This window comes from Silene latifolia, chromosome 4 (assembly GCF_048544455.1).
Source record: "Silene latifolia isolate original U9 population chromosome 4, ASM4854445v1, whole genome shotgun sequence".
Classification (NCBI taxonomy): Eukaryota; Viridiplantae; Streptophyta; class Magnoliopsida; order Caryophyllales; family Caryophyllaceae; genus Silene; species Silene latifolia.
In genome coordinates, this window is record NC_133529.1 from 88,219,855 (window position 1) to 88,237,234 (window position 17,380).

Genomic DNA, 17,380 nt, shown 5'->3' on the forward strand with positions numbered 1-17,380 from the left:
TCCCTAGATCGCCTCACCCTACGGCGCTCTCGAGGGGGGGGGGGATGCCTGCTGCTGCCCCTCAGGCACGGTGACAGGCTCAGGTAAGTCGAGGAGGATCTTGGGGTCAATCAGGTAGGTCTGGGGCGCAGGCCTAGGAATGGCACAAGGCTCCCACTCAGCCAAATGGTCAACCACAGGGAGATGGGCTGGGTCTGGAAGCACCATCCACATAGATCCCCTCACCCTCCAGGCATAAGACCCGTCATCCATCTTCCTCAACCATCTATTCTAACGCCAGTACTGAGCGTCCATGGGAGGCACAATCTCTACATACTCATTCCCCTCAGGAGGTGGGGCCTCAAAATCTGTTAGGCGCTGAGCTAGGCGGGTCACTATGGCCCCGCAAGCAATGTGTCGGGTATCGGACTGTGCCATGCGCTCAAGGCTAGAGCACACTACCCCTGGAGCACTGTAGTAGAACGGTTTCTCACGGTGTAGGTTAAGATAAGACATAAGCAACATGACCTCGTGAGAATTAAGCTTACTCACGTCATCCCTCGCATACAACAGGCAGGTCAACATCCTCAAGAACATACGGAGAACAACATACTGAACATCATTAATTAGCATGGAACTAGCGCTAGGAGTAGGTCGGCCAGTCAAGTATGGAAGGTAAAGAGGTGCACCGCTGTTCTTGGCCACATCACTAAGGTACCCCTCCCCCTCGGCCTCTAGACCCAAGTGGTCAGCAAACTCGTCTAGGGTAAGCTCATGATCCTCATTCATGAGACGAAAGGAGACAGTCTTTCCCTTTTTGTCATAAACATAGGAGCTCAAAAACTCCAAAGTCAAGTGGGGGTAGGATTTCTTCCTCAGGTGATATAACCCCTCCATACCCAGAATCCGAAAGATGTGAAATATGTCCTCTTTGATCCCTAAAGTCTCAAGAATTCCAGGATTAATACATCGGGTGGGGCGGAATGGACGACGCATAAAAGCCACAAAAGCCTTACGGTGATTGAAGTCAGAGAATATTACCGATGGATGTGCTTCCACCGGTGGAACTACGGGTTCACGACTGGACTGACCCGTCTCAAGCTGAACATTACCACGAGTTCTTTTGCTGGGTAAGCCTCTGGTATTCACCATACTGCAAAAGAACAAGTCTTAACAGGGGATTGACACAACAACTCTTATAGCAAAAGACGGACTGTTTTCCATTGTATACAGATTTTGAAACGATCTTTTAAGACAAGTTTGATCAGAAAATCACCAAATACCTTACAAATTATATGATTAGAAGCTTTAAGTTGTCTCAAACCAAAGGATAAACATCAAATAAAGAGGGTTATGTTCTTAGCAACCCTAGGATATGGAAATCAAATTTTAAACCATTAAATTGCTTAAACAAGGGCATACACGAGGTTTATATACGATTAAATCCAAGAATTAGTAAGATGAATACTCGATTTCAGATGCTCACAAAGAGAATTCGAAATATAGCTGAAATTATACCATAACTTTGAAAATAAAAAGAGAAATCGACTTAAAACCTTACCTTAGATTGGTTTATAGCAAGGGAGAATGAATTAATCACCAAGGATTGACCCCAAAAGCTTGAAAAAGGAAGGTTATGGAGTTTTAGAGAGAAGGAGATGTGAAGATGGGAGGCGGAAATAAGAAAGAATGGGACGAAAATAGGGTTTTTGTATAACCCGAGTAAGTCCCGCTACAGCAATACTCGGTCGAGTGTTGGGCATACTCGGCCGAGTGTCGACTACTCGGTCGAGTATCCCCCTTGCTCGGTCGAGTTTTCAAGGTCAGTAGCGATTATAATTTTCACCAAACGGACACTCGGTCGAGTAGCTTTATACTCGGCCGAGTATGGTCTACTCGGTCGAGTACAGTACTCTACTCGGTCGAGTTTCCAAAAGTGAAGAGGAAATCATAAATTTCATTATTCCTGCAAAATAAATAACATCGTTCGGAATTCCATGCAACTGGCTCGTCACTATTAGAGCTTAGTTTTACCACATAAACACATATCAACACGTATTTTGTTCATCCACTACCAATTCGATCATCATTCCTACCTTCATTCCTCACTTTGCTATGAAACGACTACACCCTACCTTTTAGCATACTTAGCAATTAATTACTGTACCTACATGGTTTAGCTCCTATAACACATCATCACAGATTTCGCTACTCACAAGATATACACATTAACCACATTTACCAGGCAGCAATCACTACACAACGCAATCATCATTTAACAATTTGATTAACTTACCTCTGGTCGCACATCGCAAACATTCCATCACTCACTCTAAACTTTTCCCACACACCTTGACACATATTATCATAAACATAGATGCACACAACAAACATCATTAAGCAATCAATGACTCTCACTAGCTACCTTTCTCCCGTGTCTGGCTTAAGTTCGATGGGGCCATGATTTTGAAATGAGGGCGCCTTCTCACCCACAATCTAGCATCGGCTGGGGCTCCCAACGCACATACACCAGGTTCATTTTAGTTGACACCCTACATTCATTAAATTCATTGGTTCAGGTTCCAAAATCGTCGGCTCTGATACCACTTTGTAACACCCCCGCACACCAGGACACCTTATCAAGGACCATCCCAGTGTATGACGGTGTCACCATCTCGGTCTCCCGAGGAAGTAGATCAAATTACACAATAAAAGAACAATTATAAAATATTAATGTACCTCATACAATGTGACTCAATACAAAATCTTTACACCAAAGATACAACTACAACACTCATGTCACGGCATCTCTAGACTGGTAGCGTGATGACTCGATCCCTCCAATCCTAGCAGACACAATCAACAGTACCTGCTAAGCCAACTGCTCACCATCCCCGAATGGATCACCGCAGGTTTTACAAAACAACAACAACGGGGTCAGTATTACTCACACAATATAAGGCAATTAATAAGGTAACTAGTTTATCATCCACACTCCCCGGTCTCCCGATCTCACATAGTAACCGACTACACACCGAAATGTGTAGCCCTGCCAGATTACCCATCGCAACAGGTAATCCACGCCGCCAGTGGCTGACCGCAGCCGATCCCACCAAGTCCAGCTCATCAACGAGCGACTAAACAAATCCCTGTCCCTTAATGTGCACATCCCCTCCCGTGGCGGGTTCCACGGAGGGCGAACTAGGGTGTGAAGCCACTCCCGCAAGTGACTCCACCACAATCACAACACACAGCATCACAGCTGTCACAACCTCTCCACACCAACACCGTCACCACAACGCCCATACTCCGATGATCAGCAATTAACAATAATCACGAAACAATCATGCCATAACAATTAACAGTAAAACTGAGTAGGAAACCCTACCTCGTCGCAAAGCATGTAAGACATCCATACATAGCCACGCATGACTCCAATAGGCATCTTAACAATGATAACCACCTCCTATTACACAACTATACTCAAAGAATCACCCAAAAGAACACAAGGCAGAGACTTACCTAACAGTACGCATCGGCGGTGACATAGACGGCCACCACACACGTCATCCTTCCCTAGAGAATCCCGTCCTTCCCATGGTGGAGAGTTAGGCTATATACATTAGAGTGTGAAGAGATGGGGTGATAGGAGAGGGAGATAGGCTAGGGTTAGAGAAAGAGAAACTGTCGAGGAAATGGGAAAATGAAATGAATCTCGCGAACTTGCCTTTTATATTAACGTGTCGACAGCAGCCATACTCGGTTTAGTGCGGAGTACTCGGCCGAGTAGGCTCTACTCGGTCGAGTATAGGTGATACTCGGCCGAGTAGCCTCAACTAGGTCGAGTAAACCAACCTATAAAGCTCATGTTACAAGCCTGATCCCTCACCCATTCATCCCTAAGGTCTGTTTGGTCAACAAGGTCGGTCAACAGAGTTCTTAAATATCCTGGGTATTACAGTCTTACCCCTTGCTAAAGCTCGGAACCGGACAAGCAACTCAAGTGCGGGGTTAAAGTTGTATTTTCGCAATCCTTGGACATTCAAATAAGATTCAAGAAAAGTTATGTCAAGTTGACTAACACTTCCCGTGTCACTCCTACCATTGATAGTCCTCGCAATAAATTGATGCCACACTCTAATGACCGGATGATGAATGTAGAAAGCATGGCACCTCCTAAAACCATTTAATTCCAACCCGGTAATCGTTCTTCACAAGTGTGACTCCGTGAACCCTATGGGTTTCTCAAGGTCGGTCTCTGGTATTTCAAGTCCAAAAATTTCACCAAATGTACCCAAATGCATCCGGTGGGTTTCATTACACAACCGAAATTCCATACATGCCCCATATCTTTCTCTTTCAAAAACTTTGAGACTACACCAAAACTCCAATGTGAGGCTAAGATATGTCACCTCATGCATATTAAACATCGTCTCAAGACTCATTCCTCTAAAGAAGGACTCTATTTGACTCTCAATACCAAGTTTATCCATGATATTACGACAAATGAAACGAGTAGGCTCAAATTCCATACCTAATAGCTTCACAAATCATCTCTTATGCTCATTTTTAATGAATACTACTTCTGGGAAGTCCTATAGTTGTTCTATTTCCGGTACTAGCTCCTTTTCTTGCCTTTGGCACTACGGTGGTGCGTTAGAACTACTTCCCTTTCTTCTCTTTGTTCTATTAGAAGTAGTAGCCTTACTCTTGTCCCCAAACACTTATTGTTGTTGTCTTAAAATCCACTAAGAATCACTACCCAAGAAAGCTTCAAATATTCACAAATAAGAGCCAATCAACCTTTAAAATGCCTTATTAGAACACTAGAAGCAATGAATTGAAGCTAGAAGGATAAAATCAAACCCGAAACCCAAATGAGGCTCACGGATTTTTAAAGGCCCAAACTTCAAAGTGATGAAAATGGGTGATTTTGAGTATGTAAAAGGTTGAAATGTTGGTTTTTATTGTGTAGAAATGGATTCGATCGATTTTTAGAGTAATTAGGGGCTGATTTGGTTGATGTTTGAGTGATGTTTGTGAGTTGGGAATGAGTTTTGTATGTAGAAGATGAAAATGGTAGGTAAGATTGGAGTGTACTGCAATGTCACTGACTGAATGAAGAAGGAACACGGGTTTCTGGATTAACACGGGCGGGCTGGGCCTAGCTCACTCGTATTCTAATGCAGTTTGTTATTTCACTGCCAACCCGCTCGAGTCCAGTCTGACATGCTCGAGTTGCTGCTTGACTAGCTCGAGTCGATTCTGACCCGCTCGAGTTGAGGCTTTGGGACGCTCGTTTTCACAGGAATTCGCTCGAGTTGCAGTGCAGGGATTTTTCCTTCCTTTCTTGATGCCTCAATCCGCGCGAGCCCATCTCAAGATGCACGGATTCATGCATGAATTGGCCCAAAGCTTGATTCCTTCATTTTGTTCATTTCTTTGCATTTTCTACCTTCTCATTTTCATCATTTTCCTTCAAAATGCTTAATTAAAATATGAGATCCCTCCCTTTCATCTCTCATGCAATAATTAAATGAATGAATGCAAAGTGACACTAAATGCATATATACAAGTTAATGGTTATTGAGGAACTCCATCAAACCAAAGATTGCCAATTAATAATTTCATGTCAAAATATCACTAGCACTAAAAGAACGTAGAAGTCGGTCAAATTCTTGGGAGTGGGACATAAATAGGCACGGATAGCAACACAAGATTATGCAATTGAATAATGCCCAAGAAATAGACTGAACAAGCATGTCAAGAATGTTATGACAAAAATTATAATAGATGTGATGGATGGAAGGGATATGAAATGGGTAATGGCTTAGCACTTTTCTCAACTCATCCTCCAAATAGTCAAAATCACCATATTCAAGGCAAGTACTCTCACTTTTATCCAAGGTGACTTCAACGGTGTCTATTTGGGGTTCCCAAATGTCCTCATATTCCTCATCCCAACGAGGACCATTAACACAGGGGTTGTCGTAACATGGCTCACCAAGTTCAACACAATTGTCTCCCTTCAATATGTCATCCTCAAAGGGTGAGTTTTCACACAAGTTCACATCCATCTCACTCTCATTTTGCCCATTATCATCAAATTCCATGGAAGTTGGGTTCATTGTTACAAAAGAAGAGGAAGATAACGGGGTCCAAGCATTGGTTTGACAATAAAAAATGTACTCCTTATCATCATCACTCTCTTCATCTATCACTCCATCTTCCCAAGGAGGGGCAAATTTTTGAACATAGTAGGTTGGCTCAAGGTTATAGGAAGGTGTCTCATTCTCACAAATCTCATTTTCATCATATTTTTTCTCAATGAATTTTTGAAATGTGGTTTTTATCGCTTCCAACATACCTTACTTGGCACTTTCAAATATGCCATGCACAATTTGTTTAAGACGTTCGGTGGCCATGAACTCAACAAATTCCCAAAATTCCTCACACCTCATCTCACATATCCTACCACCACTCAAGTGAAATTCTAAGTTGTGGGTTTCAAGGTTCATTCCATTACAAACAACACGACATGCTTCCCAATTTGAATGAGTAAAACCATGATGCCAAGCATAAGTCATATAATCTTCAAATCTTGCAATATACCTATCAAATGACTCATTTTCAAATTGCCAAAAAGTGAAAGCAGACATGTTGTACATATGAAATAAACCAAGTACAAGAAATAAAATTCTCAAGGAACCAAGATCCCTCAAGAAGAAGCACAACTAAAACTAGACAAAAGAACGATTCAAATACACAACACCGTCCCCGGCAACGACGCCATTTTGATGCGACGTGTCGTTGTCCGCCATCAAACACATTTATACCCAACTACTAGCATAACAAGCAAGTCAGGGTCAAACCCAAAGGATGGGGGTATTTGTAATGTACAATCTAATTGTAGTTGTACTAGATTTGTCACAATTGGTTTGAGTTGATAAATCTAAACTAATAAAAGCACTAAAAAGTAATGAAAGGTAAAACAAGCAATAAAAACAAGGATGTGAAGAAATGATTAACAATACTAGGGAATCATGGGATCATAGGGGAATCATGGTGAAATAGCATAAATGAATCATATAGATGCAAGCAATTATTATTGTTGGAATCGAGTTAGTTTATATCTTACAATTCCTAGGTAGTTTTGGGTCCCGGAGCCGAGTCGATCAAGACTTTACAACACCTTCAAGTCGACTTAATTCTTCCTATTCAACTACATGTATGGTCTAACGAGCCTTGAGTTAGTTTATATAATACAAGTCTTGTTGAAAGGATAAGATAATCATGCTAGGTTATCAATCAAGCATTTCATCAAACATAACATGTGCATAAGCTTAACATACAATAAGCAAGCATTCATATGAACTCAGTAAGCATAGACTTATCCCATAATTACTCCCCTAATCCCCCACTAACCCTAGCAAAGAAACTACTCACTACACATCATGATTATTATGCTAGCAATGGTGTCAAAAATCACAACACAAGTGAACATGATGATTAATGCAGTGTAAGCCACAAGGACAGACACAGATTGGACAAACCCTGACAATAGACAAAGGACAATTTTACGGAATTCAATGAACTTTAGGATTTTTGTAAAAATAGTAAATGGCCTTGATAAATCATGAAAATTGGTGATAATTTAGTTAAGATATCAAACTAAATCTGAGCCAAAATTCAGAATTTTACAAGCAATCTAGGTATTATAAATAAAATGAAAACCAGACCGAAGTATGGTGATTTTCGGACAGTTTTCTCAGCAGAAATGAATGACTCTTTTTGTGACTAGAAACCAGAATATAATTATCAAATTCACCCTCAAGCAAGCACAGAGGTACAACTTAATAATTTGAGAGGATTAAGATTGAATTATTCAAGCAAGCACAGAATTAATTCAACATCAACCAGACATTGCACTTAAAACAGTTCAAGCAAACACAGACCTGTCCTAAGTAACACCACAAATCCATAATCAATACCTAAGAAAGCACAAGGTATTATTAAGTCAGACTTATAACTAAGACTCAGCAAAGTTGAAAAGATTTGCAAATTTTGAGAAAAATCTCAAGGATTTTCATTAATCAAAGTCTTAGTAAAACAGACTGAGGAAGGGTCCTTATATAGGCCTTTCCTTTGGAGTTTCAGTACAAATAAAACCCTAGATACCTCCATCTAAGGGACGGGATTAGTCATAGGAAGAAAACAAAATAAGTGGAAATATTTTACAACAGATACAAAAGGAATTAAAGGAAACCGAGCAAAAACAAAAGAGCTACAGGCATGATAGTGACAGGCTGCTCATTGACTGTTGCATTTCATTGGCTGATTGTGTGAAGGTCAAATGGCTCTGGCTCAGGCACCAACTGTTGCTTTAGGTGTTATCTAAGGAATGCTGAAACAGGCTAAGAATCCTTTGTTGAGAGTTTTTCCCTTGTTTGGCCAAAAATGGCAGCTCTACTTTATCTGATTTACCCTTCCTGCAACTTGCTTTTCAGTTAAATTTTCTGTGAAATGTTTAGCAATTCAGCCTTGCTCCCTAGGATTGATTCAAGCTTAGTTGAATAAATATTCACCTGGCCAAGGTGGCAACCGGTGGTTAGCCTGGATCGTGCACTTGTGACCTGATGAACTTGGACTGACTACTAAGGTTGCCTGATCATTGTTGTTAGCTTGAATCTAGTTTGCTGGGACTGCTGTGGTCTGGCCTGTGCCTAGTGATCCCAGGCCATGCCCTGGTAAGGTGAGGCTATGGCTAGGTTATCCCTGGTCTGCCTTTAAATGATCAGGGACTAGGTTATCAGCTCATGCTGCAACCTCCCTCTCCCCATGGTTGAACAGGGCTTGTACTCAAGCCTGGGTCCTCCTCCTCCTCAGAATCTTCATAAAATGGACTGAGATCCCCCACATTGAATGTTCCATGAACCCCATAGTCCCCTGGTAGGTCAATCTTGTAAGCATTTGGGCCAATTCTCTCCAAGACCTCAAATGGTCCATCTGCTCTAGGCATGAGCTTATTCTTTCTCTTTGTTCGAAATCTTTCCTTCCTTAGGTGCAACCATACAAGATCTCCTACCTCAAATTCTTTTTTTTTCTAGGCTTCTTGGATTGCTTCTTGTACAGTTCATTGGACCTTTCAATTTTCTTTCTCACAGACTCATGTAACTTCAGCAATTGTTCAGCTGTTTTCTTAGCATCTGGATTCAGTTCTTCCCTTGGGACAGAAGACAAGTCCAAGGGCATTAGTGGATTAATCCCATAGACTACCTCAAAAGGACTATGACCAGTAGCAATGGAGGGTGCTCTGTTGAATGCAAATTCACCCGCAGCTAGCTTTTGATCCCAATCATTCAAGGTTTTGCTGACTAGACACCTTAGTATCCTTCACAAAGTTTTGTTGGTGACCTCAGTTTGGCCATCTGTTTGTGGGTGGTGGGAGGTACTGAATAAGAGCCTTGTCTTCAGGAGCTTCCACAGGGTTTTCCAAAAATAACTCATGAACTTGGATTGTCTTCGGAATCCCATGGAGTCTAACAATTTCTTTGAGATATAGCTCAGCAACACTGGCAGCATCCTCAGTCTTCTTGCAGCCCACAAAGTGAGCCATTTTACTGAACCTATCTACAACTACCATGATTGAATCCTTTCCTCTCTGTGTCCTGGGTAGGGCTACTATGAAATCCATGCTTACATCCTCCCATGACTTGGCTGGCACTAGTAGTGGAGTATATGGCCCAGCTTGGAAGGAGCTCTTGGCTTTCTGGCATGTTAAGCACCTTCTAAGGACTACCTGAACATCACCTATCATTCTTAGCCAGTAAAATTGATCCTGTAAAATTGCTAGGGTTTTATGGACCCCAAAATGTCCCCCCTAGTCCTCCTGAATAGACTTCCCTGATCAGCGAATCCCTGTAAGATCCTCTTGGCACACACAGTTTGTTGCCATGGAATAGAAAACCCTCTGGCACTAGATATTTTCTTCCCTGGATTGGTCCTCCTTCTGTGTGAGTGATCCATTCCTCAAAGAAATCAGGATCCTCTTTATACATCTCCTTCATGAACTCAAACCCAAGGACCTTGTTACTCATGGCAATCAACAGAGAGTGTCTCCTAGATAGGGCATCAACTACTACATTCTACTTCCCTTCCTTGTATTTGCTTGAAAAGGTGAATACTTGCAGGAACTCCACCCATTTAGCATGCCTATGACTCAGCTTGTGTTGGCCATTGATGTATTTCAGGGCCTCATGATCTGAGTGTAACACAAATGTCTTAGGTTTCAGGTAGTGACCCCAATGTGTGAGGGCCCTGATGATGGCATGAAGTTCTCTATCATAAGTGAAGTATCTCAACTTAGCTTCATTCAGTTTCTCACTGAAGTAAGCCACTGGTTTTTTTTCCTTGGAGCGGGACAACTCCTATTCCAACTCCACTAGCATCACACTCTACCTCAAATAATTGATCAAAGTTTGGTAGCTTCAGAATGGGAGTCTCACACATCAGCTTCTTGATTTTCTCAAAGGACTGTTGAGTAGCTTCAGTCCATTGGAAATCCCCTTTTCTCATGCACTTAGTGATTGGTGCAACAACTGTGCTAAAATTCTTGATGAATCTCCTGTAAAAGGATGCCAGACCATGGAACCCCCTTACTTCTGTGATTGTGTGTGGGACTGGCCATGTCTACATAGCTTTGATCTTCTCCTAATCAACTTATATTCCTCTTCCAGATATAATATACCCTAGAAAGGCTACCTCATTGACCATGAAGGTACATTTCTAAAGCTTCCCATACAACTTCTGTTCCATGAGTATTTTAAAGACTGCTTCCAAGTGTGAGAGATGTTTAGATGGACTGCTGTTGTAGATGAGTATGTCATCAAAGTATACCATAACAAGTCTTCCAAGGCAACGCCTCAAAACTTCAGTCATTAGCCTCATGAAGGTGCTTGGGGCATTGGACATGCCAAATGGCATAACAAGCCACTCATACAAGCCATGCTTGGTTTTGAAAGCTGTTTTCCACTCATCACTTTCTCTTATTCTCACCTGATGATATCCTTGCCTAAGATATATTTTTGAACAGATTTGAGCTCCAGTGAGCTCATCCAACATATCATCAAACCTTGGAATAGGGAACCTGTACTTGATTGTGATGTTGTTTATGGCCCTACTATCAGTACACATCCTCCATGTTCCATCTTTCTTAGGCACCAGTAGAGCAGGCACTGCACAAGGCCTTAGTGACTGCCTCACAAAGTGAATACTAATGAATAATGTTTAAGTCAGGCGAAGACAAAAGGTGATGACTCGAATCCAGCTCACACGCCCCGTCCCAGCAAACAAACAGCATCTTTACCTGTATCAATCTCTTCCCATGCCGGAAACAGGTATTTTAGACACACAACACCCAAAACAAGTCAACCTTATGATCTATAATAAATAAATGGACAACATGTGAATAGTATAAAATAAATAATGAAATGAGTACGAAGTCACAATGCCACTGTCTCAATGATAAATCACAAGTAGTCTGTTGTTGAGGCTCTCAGCCCAAGCTCAACCACACCATGTGGACTAGCCACGCCAGGTCCAGGGCTAACTCCTTACACCGTGCCCTGCATGTCCTATCCAAACCAAGGTCCACGACCCTTCAACATCCCCGTGTCTGGCCTATCCAATCTCATCTCATCTCGTCTCGTCTCAATAAAATAATTTGCAACAACACAATATGAATATGATTGCCAGGTATATAATTCCACAATGCCAAGTTCCTCTCTTAAATAACGATAAGCCATGCGAGATGAAATGAAAGATATGATATAATATAACATGCCAAGTTACTTGATAAAACAACCGCCAACAAATACACAAATCACACGACCTAAAGGCCTTAAACAAATAGCTCGTCATCAAATCATACAATCATGCAAAAGAACCACAACGTAAATAAACAAGCACGTTATAAACCCCGCAAGTAAATGTTGAGTAGCTAGCCTACCTTTTAGCAAACTTCCGAGTTCAGGAAATAGTACTAAAAAGCCTCCTCGACAAAGCCTCCACCTAATAGAAATTAATGGCATACAATTATTAACCACACTACTTAAATTTAGTATAACCAGTTGCTAACTACAAAAGGGTAACCAAACCATAACCATCAGCTACTAGTCAATCGACTAGCAAGAATGTCGATCGACCAGCAGCCTTAACATGCCAGACGACTAGCAGCCCCCATAAACTAACACCACCAGTCATAGGACGGTATCAACTACGACAACTTCTATCCTCCATCATCCTATAACAAACTCAGCAACAACCTCCAACTATCCATCGCCTACACATGGTCACTCCAACACAACCACAACAACCTGCAATTACAATAATAAAACATGACACAACTCACCAACAGACCCACGGCAGCCCATACCACTGTGGCAGCAGCCCAGCCTTGGTCATGGCCTTGGTAACGTCCAAGGTGCTAATTTACGACGATCTTTATACTAGTTATACTAATTCAGATGAATTATAAGAACTATACGACAATTAAATCAATCTTAAGCAATTATACCAAAACCCCAAACCACCATACATGAGACGGTCAGAAAGCTATAAGATGGTATAATTATTCATTAAAACTCATTCTAACACAATATAGACTAACTAATCCCCAAACCATGGTCTATTTATTCAAATAAAACCGTCTTAACAAAGTATACTCCAAACCCCCAATTTATAATTCTTGGGTTACGAAAATTGACTCAAAATTACAATTACTGTGCTACTAATTGAAAAAACGATGATAGGATAGTCTAATTACGAAAATAAGATGACGATTAGCTAAGAATCGTCTCAAAATCGGATCAAGATCCCACTTTTTCTTTTTTCTTCTTCTTCCTTCGTTCTCCTGTTTCCCTTCTCAATTTCTTTTTTTTTTTTCTTTTTTTTTCCTTTCCTTTTGTTGTTTTGTTTGATTATTTTTTTTTTTGGTAGAATGTGAATATATATATTAATATGAAAAACGTGCCACCATTACATACAATTTTTGAATAACACTCTATATATGGAACCTACACAACCTACAATAAAAAAGAATCAGAATACCTTAAAAAAACCAGGTAGACTGATATTTGGACGGCCACTTTCTGCTTTGGAACCGTGCTTGAACAGAAGATTTAACATCCTTCATCACCAGAGCAGGAGAATGAACAACCATATCAACTCTACAGAGGTTTCTGGCCCGCCAAATATGGTACAAGACAGCCACCACTGCAGCAAAAACCAAGTGTTTTTTAAGCAATGATCTGCATCTCCACTTAACACACCAGTGAAGGATATCCTGGGGAGGTAATGAGACACACAGCCATTGCCTTAATATAGCCCAAGACCTGATACTAAAGGCACAGTGGTAAAACAAATGATTGTGATCCTCTGTATGCATTGCACAAAGGTCACAGATCCCATCAATAGGTAATCCAAATGCCCTCAATCTATCTTTAGTCAACAGCCTCTCCTTAGCAAACAGCCAAGCAATGAAGGAATGCTTGGGAACATTAAGCCTATTCCATACCACAGGAGCCCATTGTGCTTTAGTCTGAGAACCTTGCAACCATCAATATCCAGCAGCCACAGTATACTTACCATCACACCACTGATTCAGATGATAACCAGGTTTAAATATGTCCTTAACAGCACATATCTTCCTCCAAGTCCAACCATGCTTGGGAATGTTTGATTGTTTTGTTTTATAAGTATATATGGTATTGGGCTCTTAAAACTCTCGGCCCAACCGATATCTAAGTTCTTTTCCTTTTTATTTCTATATTTTTTTAAAACCGTCTCACATATTAATCCCGACTTATAAAAATTATTAAAACGAGATATAAAATGGTAATTAAACTTTATAAAAATTACAGGTATTGCAACTTGTCCTTGTTCTGTTCCCTCAGTTTATACTTCTTCTAGGACCAGAGCCTCATCCTCCTCATACTCAACTAGACCTTTCCTTTCCCACTCTTCAATCTCCATAGCTATGAGAGCCCTGTTAGAAGGACAGTCCTTCTTGAAATGGCCAAAGCCTTGGCACTGAAAACATTTGATCGTATCCCTGGATAGAGGTAGGTAAGCCTTAGGGTACATGGGTGCCTTTCCCTTGTCTCCTGTGGGTTGGATTGCTAGTTTAGGTGTCTCAGTGATCTTAACACTAGTATAAGGTTTGAATGTTGGTCTGGTGGGGAATTTGGGTGTTACAGTTTTCACTTTTCCCAGTTTCTCAACTCTTAAGGGTAGGTTTACTGCCTCATAAAATGACCAAACCTGCTACATCCTTACTCTGCCAGCAATCTTAGGATCTAGACCCTCAACAAACCTAGCAATCTTTTGCTCAGGTTTTTCAGTGACCTCACATAGCGAGGTTAGCTGTTCAAAGCTCCTAAGGTAAGCCTCAATAGTTTGTTGGTCTTGCCTTAACTGAGTCAGTTTGATAAAGATGTCATGGGTATAGTCTTTGGCTATGAATTTTTCTTTCAATTTCTTTTTCAACTTAAGCCAAGATCTAATTGGTTCCTTCCCATCCCTAATTCTCTGGTTTTTTATAATCTCATACCACAGAGAAGCATACTCTTTAAATTTTAAAATGGCAATCTTAAAGGACTTCCTATCATTGTAATCCTTATATTCAAAAATCCTTTCAACAGATCTAAGCCAATCTAATAAATCTTTAGGGTTTAGACTACCATGGAATTCAGGAATGTCTACCTTTACATCTTTGTCTCTGGCATCATAGATTCCTTCCTCCATTCTTGAGTCATCTGACTCAGATATGGCTTCCCCATATGGATCATGCTGTGGCTGCCTCCTTCCTCCTCCCGTTGCATGCCCTCTCCCTATTCCTCTTCCTCTGAAAGGTGGTAGTTGCCTTCTTGGGTTATAGTTTAGAAATCTTTCCATGACAGTATGGACAACATTGAGCAAAGTATCCACATTTCCTGCTAGATTCTCTATTCTTGTCTCAATACCAGCAAGTCTCTCTTCACTCATTATGTTGTTTTTTGTAGTTTTGATGTAGCTGGGAAAATGAACTCACTTTTCTCTCACTCAGGAATAACACAAGATGGGATTGTGTTATAACCTAAGCTCTGATTACCAGAATTTGCACTGTAAACCACAGGGACAAAAACAAATTTGACAAACCCTGACAATAGACAAAGGACAATTTCAAGGAATGCAATGAACTTTAGGATTTTTATAAAAATGGTAAATGGCCTTGATAAATCATGAAAATTGGTGTTAATTTAGTTAAGAGATTAAAATAAATCTAAGCCAAAATTCAGAATTTTACAAGCACTCTAAGTATTTTAAATAAAATGAAAACCAGACTGAAATAGGGTGATTCTCAGACAAATTTCTCAGCAGAAATGAATGACTCTTTTTGTGACTAGAAACCAGGATATAATTATCAAATTCACCCTCAAGCAAGCACAGAGGTTAAACTTAATAATTTGAGGTGATTAATACTAAATTATTCAAGCAAGCACAGAATTAATTCAACCTCAACCAGACAATGCACTTAAAACAGTTCAAGCAAGTACAGACCTGTCCTAAGTAACACCTAAGATCCTTAATCAATACCGAAGCAAGCAATAGAAATTATTAAGTATGACTTACAACTAAGACTCAGCAAAGTTGAAATGATTTGTAAATTTTGAGAGAAATCTCAAGGTTTTTCATTAATCAAAGTCTGAGTAAAATAGACTGAGGAAGGGTCCTTATATAGCCCTTTCCTGTGAAGTTTCAGTACAAATAAAACCCTAGATACCTACATCTAAGGGTCGGGATTAGTCTTAGGAAGCAAACAAAAGCAGTGGAAATATTTTACAATGGATACAAAAGGAATTAAAGCAACCTGAGCAAAAACAAAAGAGTTGCAGGCATGATAGTGACAGGCTGCTCATTGACTGTTGCATTTCTTTGGCTGATTGTGTGAAGGTCAAATGGCTCTGGCTCAGGCACCAAATGTTGCTTTAGGTGTTATCTGAGGAATGCTGAAATAGGCCAAGAGTCTTTTGTTGAGAGTTTTTCCCTTGTTAGGCCAAAAATAGCAACTCTACTTTATCTGATTTACCCTTCCTGCAACTTGCTTTTCAGTTTGATTTTCTGTGAAATGTTTAGGAATTGAGCCTAGCTCCTTAGGATTGATTCAAGCATAGTTGAATAAAGATTCAGCTGGCCAAGGTGACAGCTGATGGTTAGCCTGAATCGTGCACTTTTGAGTCATACATATCATCATCGTCAATAGGCTGTTCGATCGAGTGGTGTAATCTGTTCGATCGAACACTTCCTCCTCATATAAGTCATTCGATCGAATGTTGTAGACTGTTCGATTGAATCTTTGTTGTTGTACAGTGCAAAATTCTTCGTATGATGTGTCATTTTCAGCTAAGTCTTCAAATTCCGAGGCATACATATCTTCATCGTCAATAGGCAACTCAGGCCCTTCATAAGAAAGACCGTTGTCAGTACAGATAGCATATACCGTCTCTGAGTGCCTAAAATCCAACTCGGCAGCTAATTGAACTATTTGAGATTCAAATAGCTTGAAATGAGCATCTCTAGCTTTGTCCTATTCTTGCACTTGAAGCGCAAGTGCCTTCACTAAAGACTTCAATTCAGCAATTTATTCACTCTTTTTAATGGGAGGAGGGGTTTGTTGTTGCGGTGGCCAGATAAATGGAGGCTTCTGATAGCCTCGTTGCTGAAGCGGATGTGGCGGCACATGTGCAAAGGAATGTCTAGCTTGTCTACACTGCCTAAACGCATAGACTTCATCGTTCTCTGCCAAACAAATAACAGCATTGTGCCCCGCAGCACCACATCTCTCACAGTGGACCACCTGATGTGCCGTGGTATGGAACTGAGGTGGACTACTCCAAGATCGTCTACTCTCTAGTTTGTCAGATCTTGCATTCTGAGCTTCAAACAGTGCTATAATTCTGGAGACGCTAGACATCTTGGCAGAAGAATCAAAGGTACTCAAGCCTTCCCTTTGACGATCTTTCTCCTAGAATCCTGTCTAGGTAGGACCTGTAGGACCTATCAAAACAAAACTGGAGAAAAAAAGATAAGAACTGCCTCAAGGAATAAATTTCTTGAGGCTAAAGACAGACAAAAATAAAACAAGCAAATAAAATAGTTGCCTTCCCGGTAACGGCGCCAAAATTTGACACGGCTTTCGCAACCATATCAAAACTAAAACCAAGTGGCTCTAAGTTATGCAGTAGAGGTAAGTCGGGTATCGTATCCATAGGGAGGCGGTCACTATCTACTTGTTATTCAATCTGTTTATGGTCGCAAAACAGGGAGTTTGAGTTGTTTGTTCAAAACTAAAAGTGCGGTAAAA

At 40.7% G+C, this 17,380-nt stretch overlaps 1 protein-coding gene across 1 annotated transcript; it reads right to left on the reverse strand.

The window, feature by feature from the left end:
- Positions 1-10,764: 10,764 nt before the first annotated feature.
- On the reverse strand, positions 10,765-15,021 carry LOC141651729 (uncharacterized). The gene is made up of 5 exons (XM_074459429.1): positions 14,314-15,021; positions 13,951-14,067; positions 13,308-13,576; positions 13,087-13,165; positions 10,765-11,232 (listed from the first exon to the last, which is right to left on the reverse strand). Exons 1-5 carry the CDS (start codon positions 15,019-15,021, stop codon positions 10,765-10,767), a joined length of 1,641 nt encoding a protein of 546 aa, XP_074315530.1.
- Positions 15,022-17,380: the final 2,359 nt, after the last annotated feature.

What these genes read in the sequence shown, in the direction of transcription:
- LOC141651729 (XM_074459429.1), bottom strand. Translation starts at nt 15,021, where the DNA reads ATGAGTGAAGAGAGACTTGCTGGTATTGAGACAAGAATAGAGAATCTA. An exon ending in CCCCAGGATATCCTTCACTG is followed by an intron (nt 13,166 to 13,307) that starts GTGTGTTAAGTG and finishes CTGGTGATGAAG; the next exon opens with GATGTTAAATCTTCTGTTCA. An exon ending in GTCTACCTGGTTTTTTTAAG is followed by an intron (nt 11,233 to 13,086) that starts GTATTCTGATTC and finishes TTTGTGAGGCAG; the next exon opens with TCACTAAGGCCTTGTGCAGT.